This window comes from Phyllobates terribilis, unplaced genomic scaffold, assembly GCF_046119375.1.
Source record: "Phyllobates terribilis strain yellow unplaced genomic scaffold, ASM4611937v1 Scaffold_2__4_contigs__length_985480577, whole genome shotgun sequence".
NCBI lineage: Eukaryota > Metazoa > Chordata > Amphibia > Anura > Dendrobatidae > Phyllobates > Phyllobates terribilis.
Window position 1 is genome coordinate 649,353,998 of NW_027362762.1, and position 14,064 is coordinate 649,368,061.

At 42.5% G+C, this 14,064-nt stretch overlaps 1 protein-coding gene across 1 annotated transcript in view; it reads right to left on the minus strand.

Moving 5' to 3' along the window:
* CYB5R1 (cytochrome b5 reductase 1) overlaps positions 1 to 13,387 on the minus strand; it is a 150,222-nt gene extending 136,835 nt beyond the window's left edge. The window contains exons 1-2 of the mRNA XM_073669141.1: positions 13,247 to 13,387; positions 6,977 to 7,123 (exon numbers count right to left, since the gene is read on the minus strand). Of these exons, the coding sequence (XP_073525242.1) occupies positions 6,977 to 7,123; positions 13,247 to 13,387 (288 nt within the window). The remainder of the gene's footprint in view (positions 1 to 6,976; positions 7,124 to 13,246) is intronic.
* Between the last annotated feature and the right edge of the window lie 677 nt (positions 13,388 to 14,064).

Here is a 14,064-nt window from a genome sequence, read left to right on the forward strand (position 1 = left end):
GATGAGTATATAAACAGATGTGTATACAAAGTAAATGAACACTCTAAATAACCAAATACAGCATGTGCATATTAAGTAGAAATGGCTTCGTCACTGGTAAAAAAATTTCTCAGCCTGCATCAAGGAAAGGGACCCAACATATGATGTAAAAGTATGTAATATGTTTTAGCATTTTTAAAAAATACAGAGTGCAACTTTTTTTGTTGGCTCCATCAGAAAGAACGTCAACTGTAAGTCACCATCTATAACTGTACTGTAATCTCTTACATGTTTTGCAGGACTGGTATCTACTACTATATGGTCACTGTATGGCAGTAATATCCGTGTTGGTCTTTGTTTAGAGATTTATTTCCAGTAATTGCATGGTCATCTACTGAGGTTCCCCTATACCAACGATTAGGTTGTGCCAATATAGTTGTAATTAGGGTTACCTTTCTCAAGCTGAACCTCTGCAGCCACCCATTAAAGTCTGCCTGTTTCTGTTTGTGTCTGTCATGTTGCAGATCCTTTTCTTGCAGGATATCAAAACACTAGTATGAACTTATCTTAACTGCTTCTTTCACAGGATTGTGTTTTTACATCCTACTGAAATATGCCTTTGTTATCCTTGGGCTCTCTAGCTGATCCTGTTCATTCCTTGATGAAAGCACAGACAAGGCTATGAAGGAGGAGCAGTGTGAACAGGTAGAAAATGAATCAGTTAACTGTTTACATGCCAGAGCCAATAATGACAGAAGCATGTACGTAAGTAGTTTGACAGAGAGCTTGAGAGCAGGGTAGCCAACCAACAGATCAATTTTTTCTAGGCCATCTAGACCAAAATTCACAGACAGTCCAAAATTTTTATGGAGATTTGTCATGCCAGCTAATAAATATCCCGCCCGTGTAAAGACCACACCATATGAAAACCACACTCCCCAAGATGTCTAAATTAAGAGCCTTGTCTGTGAGAAATGACTCAGCATTACATTAATAGTTTGCAGAAATCATGTCTCATTTGCAGAGCCTCTGAGGTACCAAGACAGCAGAAACCACCACAAGTGACCCCATTCTGATAACTAAACCTCTCGATGAATTCATCTAGGGGTGGGTTGAGCATTTTGAACCTACAGGTACTTCACAGAATTTTATAACATTTGGATGTGATTATGAAAAATTACGTATTTTCTAGAAAAATGTTGTTTTAGCCCCAAATTTGTAATTTTCACAAGGAATGATAGGAGAAAATGGACCCCATAATTTGTTACGCAATTTCTTCCAAACTTGGCAGTACCCCATATGTGGTCAAAAACTGCTGCCAGGGTCTGGAATGGAAAATGAGCTATTTGACTTTTGGAGTGTAAATTTGGGTAGAACAGATTGTTGACTCCATGTTGCAATTGCGGAGTCCTTGACATGCCAAAATAACAGCAACCCCCAACTAGTTAACCCATTTTGGAAACTAGACCCCTCAACAGAGCATTTTAAAATTTGGATGTTAAAACAAAATTTTTTTTCACTAAAATGTTGTTTTAGCCTTAAGTTTGTAATTTTCACAAGGGATAATAAGAAAAAATGGACCACATAATTTGCTATGCAATGTCTCTTAAATCCAATGACAACCATTTTGTGGTCAAAAACTGCTGTTTGTGCACATAGCATTGCTAGAAAAGGAAAGAGCGCTATTTGATTTTTTAGCGGAAATTTGACTGGAATAGATTATGAATGCCATATCGCATTTGCAGAGCCCCTGACATGCAAAAACAGCAGAAACCCCCCACCAGTGACCCCATTTTGGAAACTAGACCCCCTAGGAATTCATCTATGGGTGTATTGATCATTTTTAAGTCACAGGTTATTTGCAAAATCTTATAACATTTAGATGTGAAAACAAAAAATTTTATTTTTTCCACTAAAATAATGTTTTAGCCCCAAATTTATAATTTCCACAAGGGATAATAGGAGAAAATGAACCATATAATTTATTCTGCAATTTCTCCTGAGCATAGTGATATCTCATATGTGATCAAAAACTTATGTTTGGGCACATAGCAAAGAGCGCTATTTAATTTTTTTTTAACAAGCCTGGACACTGTTTTGCATTTGCAGAGCCCCTGCGGTGCCAAAAGCTAAAACATCCACAAATGACCCTATTTGGCAAACTAAACCTCATAAAGAATTAACCCACAAACTATATCACAGAATTTATAGTTGGTTGTGGAAACAAAAAAAAAATAGGGTTTTGAAAACTAAAATTTTACTTTAGCCTCAAAGTTTTAATTCACACAAGGGGTGTAAGGTTTTGTACTCACTAAGATGCAGTTGAGGTAGCCATAGAAAACGGTTTTCATTAAAATGTCCGGGCAGGTTTAATATGACTGCATAAACCGCTCAGCATAAGCAAACAAAAGACAGCTTTTCCTGGCACAAAGTGAAAACAGAAAATAAGCAGTCCATACAGTAGGTTTTGCCAGCTCATGTCAGTGTCCTTTAGCAAAACACCCTGGAGGTCTCCACATCTCCAGTCACAGACACTGAATGAGACACTTGGTTTCCATTTCTTTGACTGCTCATAAAGCCCGATCCTGATACGCTCCATTAACTCTCAGCATTATAACTGCTATAGCGTGCTTTCCCCGGCTTACATCACCGAAGCTACCAACCTCGATGATACATATCTCCCCTCAAGGACCTCCAGAGGTTCTCAATGGGGTTGAGGTCAGGGGAGCATGGGTGCCACACCATAAGTTTGTCCCCTTTTATGCCCATAGCAGCCAGAGATGCTGATGTGTTATGTGCAGCATGAGACGGGGCATTATCATGCATGAAAATGATCTTGCTGCGGAATGCACGGTTCTTCTTCTTGAATCATGGAAGGAAGTGCTGTTTGAGAAACTCAACATACATTATGGAGTTCATCTTTACCCCTTCAGGGATCCTAAAAGGGCCGACAATCTCTCTCCCCATGATTCCAGCCCAAAACATTACTCCACCTCCTCCTTGTTAGCGCCGTAGCCGTGTTTGCATGGGGTGTCCATCAACCAGCCATCCTCCACTTCATCCATCTGGACCATCGAGATCATTTCATGCATGATAATGCCCCGTCTCATGCTGCACATAACACATCTGCATCTCTGGCTGCTATGGACATAAAAGGGGACAAACTTATGGTGTGGCACCCTTGCTCTCCTGACCTCAACCCCATTGAGAACCTCTGGAGCATCATCAAAAGGAGTGTCTATGATGGCGGGAGGCAGTTCACATCTAAGCAACAGCTCTGGGAGGGTATTCTGTCCTCATGCAAAACAATTAAAGCAGAAACCATCCAAAACCTGACAAATTCAATGGACGAGAGAGTTCAGAAGCTCCTTTCGAACAAGGGGTCCTATGTGCAAATGTAACATCACCTAGAATAAAGTTTTGAGTTGAAAACTGTTTGATTTCAGTTTGTAATAACCTGCTAATGCTTATAATTTCAAAAATGACCATTTTTTTGTTCTTTATTAAAATGAAAAGGTTGAAAACTCTGCTGTGCATAATAATTTGGAACATGCATTTTGAGTGCAGTTTGAGTTTTTTATTTTTTTTTAAATATATTGTTATCATAGGCAGTTTGTACAAAAACCTTTCAATTGTACTCTAATAGTTATTTGACTGGAAAATTACAATGACTGCAATTCATATAGGTAATTTGGGAAAATCTGAGAAAATATTATTTTCATAATAATTTGGAACACATTGTAGTTAAAAAGAATCTGTCAGCAGGTTTTTGCTACCTCATCTGAGAGCAGCCTGATGTAGGCAAAGAGAAGCTGAATCCAGCGATATATCACTTAGTTTACTGGGTGCAGCTGTTCACACACAATCAGAGTTTCTAGATTTGGCTAAATCAGGGCTGAAAAACTAACCTCACCCACACGAGGCTCTGTATATACAATGTCCATAGACAGTGAGCTGCCTACCACAGGAGAGGGCGTGTTGGACCAAGGCTCATGCTACCAGCGAGTCACAGCAATGATATGCTACTGGCGCTAAAACAATCATTGTAAGCAAACAAAACCTCGGAGCTTGATAAGAAAGACATCACTGAAATCTGTGTTTTAACCCCAACCTCAAGCTGTCTTTGGATTATAAAGCAAAAACCTGCTGAGAGATTCCATTTAAACTGTGCGGTAGTGCAAAGAGACACAATCCCCCTGCACTAGCGCTCTCTGTTGGTGATACAGTGGCAAAGGCGCTGGCGCAGGATTTCAGAGTCCTGATACAGTGATGACATCACACCGTGCCGAGACTCTTATGCTCTGTGTATGCGCCTGCGCTATGACATCAGGGCATTGGTCTGCCCGAGCCTCTCCTATGTACTCATCAGGATTATGGATTAAGTGAATATATGATGTTTTTTATTTTTATTAAAACTTGTGATGTGACTGTGGGGGCATCATAAACAATGGGGGGCCCTCATACTTTGTGGGGACCCTGAAACAGTGTGCGGGGGGGGCCCTCATAAAGTGTGGGGGCCATTATACAGCATGAGAGTCAATGTTTGTGCCATTTTACAGTTTGGAGGTTAAAGCGGGGCAAGGAATATGGTTTTGGAGCTTATACGAGGGCCATTATATAGTTTGGGGCCTAATACAGGGGCCATTATATTGTTTGGGGGCTAATGCAAGGGCCACTATATAGTTTGGGGGCTAATGCAGGGGCCATTATTTGGTGAGGGGGCTAATGTGGGGACCATTATATAGTTGGGGGCTAATGCGGGGGTATTATATAGTTTGAGGGTTAATATGGGGGCCATTATACAGTTTTGGGGCTAATGTGGGATCCATTATACAGCTTGGGACCTACCATGGGGACAATCATACAGTGTGGGGACTAATGTGGGGGCCCTCTTACAGTGTGAGGGGCTTTCATATTGTGGGTGGGCCCTTCATACATTGTAAGACATTTGTGGGGGGTTCTGTGGGAGCCATTGCGCAGTGTGGGAGCCAATTTGAGTACAATTATATAGTTTGAGGCCTACCATGGAGGCAATCATACAGTATGGAGACTACTGGGGGGTCATTATGCAGTGTAGGAGCTAATGCTTGGACCATTATGCAGTGTGAGGGCTACTGTAGGGCTTATTATACTGTGTTTTGGTGGGAGCAGTGGGGACATCATACTGTATTAAGGGAGCTGTGGGGCCATTATATTGTATATATAGCGGAGCTAAAGGCCATTAAACTGTGTATGGGGGAGCTCTGGGCCCATAGTACTGTGTATAGGTGAGCTGTTGACCCAATGTACTGTGTATAGGGAGCTGTTGGCCCATCATACTGTGTATAAGGGAGCTTTGGGTCCATCATACTGTGTATAGAGGAGGTGTGGGGCTATCATACTGTCTACATGGAAGCTGTGGGGGCATTATATTGTGTAGAGGGGAGCTGTGGGCCCATCATATTGTATATAGAGGAGAAGTGGGCGCATCATATTGGGGAGCTGTGGACCCAACATACTGTATATAGGAGGGCTATGGTGACATCATACTGTATATAGGGGAGCTGTCGGCCCATCATACTGTGTATAAGGGAGTTGTGGGGGGACATCATACTGTGTATAAATTAGTTGTGGGCCCATCATACTGTGTATAGGGCAGCTGTGGGCCCAATATATTTTGTATAAGGCAGCTGTGGGCCCATCATACTGTGTATGGGGAGCTGTGGGGCAAACACACTGTTTATAGGGGAGCTGTGGGGGTGTTATTCTGTGTATAAGTGAGCTGCTGGTCCAATATTCTGTATATTGGGAATCAGTTGGCCCATTATACTGTTTATAGGGAAGTTGTGGGCCTATTATACTGTGTATGGGGCAGCTGTGGGCCCATTATACTGTGTACAGAGGAGCTGCACATTGGGGGTCTCAGGGGACACTATTAAATGTTAAGTGGGCACTTAAGAAGCATTATTGCTATAGGGACACTCGGGATATTGTGACCAGCAAAGGTGTACAGGGAGCATTACACAGGTCTGCGACTAAAAAGCTGTTTGATTATTTTCATATAATATATTACTTTTTAGGGGCAAAATGTGGATGCTATTTTCTAGGTCATTTGCACAGGGCATTAATATTTTCTAGGGGACAATGGCAATTTTAGCATCTAGAAGGCACAAAAGAGGCATTATTACTCTATAAGAGGTACAGTGGTGGATATTACTATGTGTTGTAGTAAGTGGAACACGGTTATTGAGCCAAACAGTAGGTGCAGTAATCGGGACACCTACGGCAGCAGCGGCTCAGCAATAGGTCGAGTAGTTTGGTTTGTTAAGGTTGGGAATAGATGGAGACAGTGCATGAAATGAGAGAAGTCAAATGTGTCTTTGTTGTAATCTCTGCAGACGAGTTGTGGCTAGAAGAAGTCGTTATGTCAGTCTAGGCCAGATGGAAAAGATCTGAAAAGTAAACGACTCCATTAAATCAAACCTTAGCTGTACGTCACCATCTATAACTGTACTGTAATCACTTGAATGTTCTGTAGGATTGGTATCTACCACTATATGGTGGTAATATCAGTCTTGATCTTAGCGTAGCGATTTATTTCCAGTAATTGCATGGTCATCTGCTGAGGTTCCCTTATACCCACGATTAGGCTGCGCCACTGTAGTTGTAATCAGGGTTATCGGTTAGGGGCCCACTCAGGTGTTTCGTCCCGCCTGAGCTGAACCCCTAGCTACGCCTCTGGATAGTGCCGTGGTGTTTTTCTCCTCATTCTCTTTGTTTTAAAAGGGTTTCACCAAGTGACAATTCCTCCAAACGTTCACTATATAACATACTGTATAATCTCAAACAATTATCAGAAAAATTGTAAATGACCTTATAAACACTTTAAATTGTTAAAAGCATAGATGCAGTTCTCAAATCTAGGAAGTCTCTACTTATAAATAGGATACATTTTCATAAGTAAGCATAAGACATTTTTTTTCAAAAAGGGAGTTGATTATGGATGAAGAATACTCACTATTTTGTGAATGAGTCGTAATTTGTATTTTTTGTTTGGATCCTGAAATGTCACACATTTCCTTTTTTTATTGATCATATAATTTCCAGCAGCCACACCAAACATGGTTAACAAGACCATACCAATGGCTACAAATGCCCCTTTTACCTAGAAAAATGAAACAAACAACTGGGTAAAGAAAATTATGATATCTAAGTTAAGCAGTCAAGCACAAAAGATTAAACTCGGCTTTTAAAAAATAAAAAAATAATTACACACATATATACAGTATACACTGGCATGTGTTTATATATAATAAATACAGTATTGTATTATATATATGTACTAAAGTATATATATATATAAATATATATATATACAGTACAGACCAAAAGTTTGGACACACCTTCTGATTTAAAGATTTTTCTGTATTTTCATGACTATGAAAATTGTACATTCACACAAAGGCATCAAAACTATGAATTAACACATGTGGAATTATATACTTAACAAAAAGTGTGAAACAACTGAAATTATGTCTTATATTCTAGGTTCTTCAAAGTAGCCACCTTTTGCTTTGATGACTGCTTTGCACACTCTTGGCATTCTCTTGATGAGCTTCAAGAGGTAGTCACCGGAAATGGTTTTCACTTCACAGGTGTGCCCCTCTCAGGTTTAATAAGTGGGATTTCTTGCCTTATAAATGGGGTTGGGACCATCAGTTGTGTTGTGCAGAAGTCAGGTGGATACACAGCTGATAGTCCTACTGAATAGACTGTTAGAATTTGTATTATGGCAAGAAAAAAGCAGCTAAGTAAAGAAAAACGAGTGGCCATCATTACTTTAAGAAATGAAGGTCAGTCAGTCCAAAAAATTGGGCAAACTTTGAATGTGTCCCCAAGTGCAGTTGCAAAAACCATCAAGCGCTACAAAGAGACTGTCTCACATGAGGACCGCCCCAGGAAAGGAAGACCAAGAGTCACCTCTGCTTCTGAGGATAAGTTTATGCGAGTCACCAGCCTCAGAAATCGCAGGTTAACAGCAGCTCAGATTAGAGACCAGGTCAGTGCCACACAGAGTTCTAGCAGCAGACACATCTCTACAACTGTTAAGAGGAGACTTTGTGCAGCAGGCCTTCATGGTAAAATATCTGCTAGGAAACCACTGCTAAGGACAGGCAACAAGCAGAAGAGACTTGACTTGTTTGGGCTAAAGAACATAAGGAATGGACATTAGAATAGTGGAAATCTGTGATTGGGTCTGATGAGTCCAAATTTGAGATCTTTGGTTCCAACCACCATGACGTTGTGCGACGCAGAAAAGGTGAACGAATGGACTCTACATGCCTGGTTCACACCGTGAAGCATGGAAGAGGAGGTGTGATGGTGTGGGGGTGCTTTGCTGGTGACACTGTTGGGGATTTATTCAAAATTGAAGGCATACTGAACCAGCATGGCTACCACAGCATCTTGCAGAGGCATGCTATTCCATCCGGTTTGCGTTTAGTTGGACCATCATTTATTTTTCAACAGGACAATGACCCCAAACACACCTCCAGGCTGTGTAAGGGCTATTTGACCAAGAAGTAGAGTGATGGGGTGCTACGCCAGATGACCTGGCCTCCACAGTCACCAGACCTGAACCCAATCGAGATGGTTTGGGGTGAGCTGGACCGCAGAGTGAAGGCAAAAGGGCCAACAAGTTCTAAACATCTCTGGGAACTCCTTCAAGATTGTTGGTAGACCATTTCCGGTGACTACCTCTTGAAGCTCATCAAGAGAATGCCAAGAGTGTGCAAAGCAGTCATCAAAGCAAAAGGTGGCTACTTTGAAGAACCTAGAATATAAGACATATTTTCAGTTGTTTCACACTTTTTTGTTAAGTATATAATTCCACATGTGTTAATTCATAGTTTTGATGCCTTCAGTGTGAATGTACAATTTTCAAAGTCATGAAAATACAGAAAAATCTTTAAGTGAGAAGGTGTGTCCAAACTTTTGGTCTGTACTGTATATATACATATATTGTAAGATGGCCGCCAGACAGGTCCTCGAGGGGAGATATGTATCATCTAGGTTGGTAGTTTTGGTGATGTAAACCTGGGAAAGCATGCTCCAGCACGCATAGTGCTGAGAGGGTTAATAAGGCGTACCAGGGCCGGGTTTTACGAGCAGTCAAAGAGATGGGTGGGAATGGCTGCTCATATATCCCAACCCCAGGGTGTGGTTTTGTAATTAAAATGGAGACCGAGTGTCTCATTCAGTGTTTGTGGCTGGAGGTGTGGAGACCTCCAGGGTGTTTTTGCTAAAGGACACTGACAGTGAGCAGGCGAACCCACACTACTGTATGGACTGTTTATTTTTTGTTTTTCCACTTTGTGCCGGACAAGGCTGTGTTTTATTTACTTCTAAAGTGCGGTTTCTGCAGTTATAATAAACATACCTTGGACATTTTAAAGAAACCGCTTCCTGTGCCTACCTCAAATGCAGCTGAGTGAATAAAACCCTACAATATATATACTGTATTGCATGTGTGTGTATATATATATACAGTATTGTGGTAAAAGGCATGTGTGAAAAAAATGAAGCAAAGTAAGAATGTTTTAAAAAATAGGAGTATTAATAGTTTATTTTTATTAATTAAAATGTGAATGAACAAAGGGGAGAGCTATATCAACTCAATATTTGGCATGACCACCCTTTGCCTTCAAAACAGCATCAAAGTATCAATTATTTTTTCTGAACTATCTCGGCAGGGACGTTGTTCCAAACATCTTGGAAAACTAACCACAGGTCTTCTGTGGACTTAGGCTTGCACATTACATGTAAGTCGTGTACCGGGAGTGTTCTTCAGGACAGAGCCACGGACGAGATAACCAACTCTTAAACAATTCGTCCCCAAAAGAACTATTTTAATTATTTAAGTGAATATTTTTTACCCGGACAATAGAAAACAATTAAACATTATGCAGACATTAGCCAACAGCTGGAACCTCTGTGCTATATAGCATGGCACCTAAGCAATCGGTATTTACTATTTTTCTATAGATTTGCCTGCTGGCATGCCTGCCCAAACCGGCCACCTATTACCGTTTTACACCCTGAGAATTGGATTAATTGTATGAGTGTAACGTAAAGTCTAGCCTGCGGTACAGCACTGAAGTTTACAATCTTACAAATATTTCCCCAACCAAATTTCCCTCACCCTTCTCATGGTGTCTACAGCATACTCAGAAGAATAGTCCGTCCTCAACTATATCGAAGATACCCCAAAAAAGGATGGTGACGGCAGTTTAGCTGTAAATAAAGTCTTATGCAGTTGAATAACTGTCCGGTACTAAAATGCTTCACAGAAACTTTCTCCTGTAACAAAATGGAGTTTAAGTGTGGTCCGAAGTCCATTATGTGCCATGTCGGCACTTCAAAGTGGATTGTGATTTTTAGTTACCGTATTTTTCGGACTATAAGACACACCGGACCATAAGATGCACCCCAAATTTTAGGGTGGAATATAGAAAAAAACTATTTTTAGAAGATGGGGGTCCGTCTTATAGTCTTAATAGGTACAGTATCTTACCTGGAGGGTGGTGGAGTGAGAGTCACAGGAGGCAGGGTTCTTCAGGAATCCGGTGCTCCAGCAGCGGGGAGTTGCGGTGGAGCAGGATCGCAGGGCCTTCTGTTTCCTCCCTCAGGAACCTGGCGGCTGCAGCAGAAGAGATGGCTGGGTCCCGGTGCCTGGCTGGGGGCTGGTGCCTAGCTGGGTGCCTGGCTGAGGCCCAGTGCCTGGCTGGGGGCCTGACTGAGGCCTAGTGCCTGGTTGGGGGCATGGCTGAGGCCCAGTGCCTGGCTGGCGGTCTGGCTGAGGGACTGGGGGCCTGACTGAGGACCTGGCTGAGGCCCGGTGCCTGGCTGGGGGCCTGAGGCCTGACTGAGGCCCGGTGCCTGGCTGAGGACTGGGGGCCTGGCTATGGCCCAGTTCCTGGCTGGGGAACTGGGGCCTGGCTGAGGCCCGGTGCATGGCTGGGGGCCTAGGGCCTTGCTGGGGGCCGGTGTTTGGTGACCGGGGCCTGTCTGGGGGCTGGGACCGTAGTCTGGCTGCATGCCGCCGAGGCCTGCCTGGGGACCGGAACCGGTGCCGGTATCTGGATGCGGGCCAGTGCCTGGCTGCGGGTCAGGGCCGGTGAGCTTCACAGGTTTCCGGTGTGCCATCTTCCTGAAGATGTGATCTACTGGAAAATGGCTGCCCGAGCTACAAATCTGCACATACGCCGGCTCAGGCGGCCATTTTCCTGTGGATTACAGCTTCAGGAAGATGGCTGCGCACATCGGAAACCTGCGTCGGCCCCCAGCCAGACACCTGCAACATCTCTCCTTATCCTTTGCTGCCACTGCCACCGCCACTGCCACCACCGCCGGGTTCTTGAAGGAAGGAGGCCCTGCGATCCCACTCCACCACCATCGCAGGTACGCAACGTTTGGACCATAGGACGTACCCCTCATTTTCCTCGCAAATTTGGAGAAAAAAAAGTGCGTCTTATGGTCCGAAAAATGCGGTATTAAACAAACAGAAACTGTGGCAGCGAATCTGAAAGTTCTAGATGCTGGTATTAGCAACAAATATTGTGTGAAGCAGTTATCATACCTAAGTAACCAACTACAGGCTATATATATTTCAGCCTTAAATATTTTGGCTCCAAAATGTTATTTGATGAGTGAACAGCTACTCACTGCAGGGCCCCTTCGAAAATTAAGTGGTACCATTGATGCTTGTGGCTTAATTCCTCAGCGGCGTCCAACACCCCTTCACTGTAGGTCCCGGCCTTTATCATCTCTTAACAGCATTTCTGACAGGAATCTCCTCAAACCTGCCCAAGCTCAGCTCCAGTATGCCGTTTTTCTGGTGTCAATAGAGTGTTCTCACAAGCAGATGCTGCTGAATTCCCTTCCAGCGCTTCCTCTCCTGTTCAGGACATATTCCAGACTACCCCCAAGATGGCCGCTCCACTTCTTTCTGTCACGTACTTTCAACTATCAACTGAGAAACCGCCTGAGCACATTAACTAAGCCCCTCCCACATTGGAGCTAGACCAATCACCAACTCTCCTTTGGTTGATGGGCAAATTTCACCATTACTACCCTCTAACAGCATGCACTGAACTGCCTGTAATCAATATATTAACTGCTTATTCTTACATCCCTATATAATCATCATGTAATACAATGCATTTTAAATCATTCACAGAGTTAAAACCTTATATCAAACTATACACACAGTCTTTTGGCAAGTACATTGTTATACTGGTGTGGATACAGGTTTACACAATTATATCACTCTGGTGAACTGACACACATCTCACACACAATCACTTCTGTCTCTAATCCTAGACACAATCAATGTTAAGATCAGGACTCTTAGGGGGCCACATATCATCACTTCCATGACTCCTTGTTCTTCTTTATACTGAAGATAGTACTAAATTATATTGGCTTTATGTTTGAGGTCATTGTTCTCCTCGTGCAGAATATAATTGGAACCAATCAGATGCCTCCCTGATGGTATTACATGATGGATAAGGATTACTCAGTATTGAGGACATTATTAATCTTGATTAAATTCCCAACTCCATTTGCTGAAATGCAGTCCCAAACTTGTAAGGATCCTCAACTATGCTTCACTGTAGCCTGCAGGCACTCACTGTACCATTCTCCAGCCCTTTGGAGAATAATAGCCTTCTGTTACTGCCAAATATTTCAAATTTGACTCATCAGTCCAGTGCACCTGCAGTCATTTTTTTGCACTACAGTTCCTGCATTTTTCGGCATAATTGAATCACTTTGCCTTGTTCCATGTCGTATCTATTGCTTTGGGCCAGAATTCTTCCATGAAGACCACTTCTCGACAAACATTAGATGGGTGTAGCTCGGTCCCACTGGTTGCTGCCAGTTGTGAGCTGAAGTACTGCTGGCATGTTGCAATTTCCAAGTGAAATAAGCACACTAAGTTTTATTGACCAACTACTGCATCTACAGACCTCAATGTTGCCATTTCTTAGTTTCCTCAATGCTGAGAAATACAGGCAGATACTTATTCATCATACAATATCATCTGGGAGGCTTCTGATTGGCCCCAAGTTTATTCTGCAGCTTGGTTTTGTAAAAGGATGGCAATTCTGCAACAAGTCAGTTTGTGAATTTTTTTCACTCCTATATATTTCACGATCAATGGTTAGTGGTGTTATCTCCTTCCCAACAAGGCTATTTTCAATTTTTGTGCTTTTGTTTGTTCCTCTACTTCTTCTTTCTGCTGGCACACACTTTTCACTGAGGCCTGTGTTTCAGCGTTGTCCCTGGTCCACATCTGCACCTCTCTTTCTCTTGTAACCAAATCCCCCCATGGTTTAGAGCACAGAACCTTTATATCCGGAAACTTCATCATCAAAGGCACCTGGCTGGGTGCCACATTTGAACTTGTGCCCCCTGCAACTCTTCCCGTGCTGGTTGGTTCCGCATAGTCTCATCTAGCCATTAGATGGCAGCCTTCCCATACTAATGATACATCCCACTGGGGCTCTTCAGGAGTTCCATAGCCTCTTCTTACAGATATACACTACCATTCAAAAGTTTGTGGTCATTTAGAAATTTCATTATTTTTGAAAGAAAAGCACATTTTTTTTCAATGAAGCTAACATTAAATGAATCAGAAATACACTTTATACATTGTTAATGTCGTAAATGACTATTCTAGCTGCAAACGTCTTTTTTGTTTTGCAATATCTACATAGGTGTATAGAGTAGAGATGAGCGGTGTTCGACTCGAACTGTCCGCCAATCTCAAATTCGAGCTGTTTTGGGCGGTGTTCGAGCCGTTCGGCGAACACGAACAATTTGTAAAAAATTCGGCTGTTTGAGGTTATGTTCGATAACTGTTCGTGCACCAAAATCATAACTGGATTTTTTCTCAGTAATGCTGAAAATTAATGTTAATACGCAGTTTGAGTGTACAGCGGGGCGGGGGGAGGGGCAGGGGATGGATCTCTGCATAAATAATGAAGATCTCCATTTTTTTTTCTCTTTCCCGCATTTACAGTGGGGAGGTGCAATCTGTCAGCC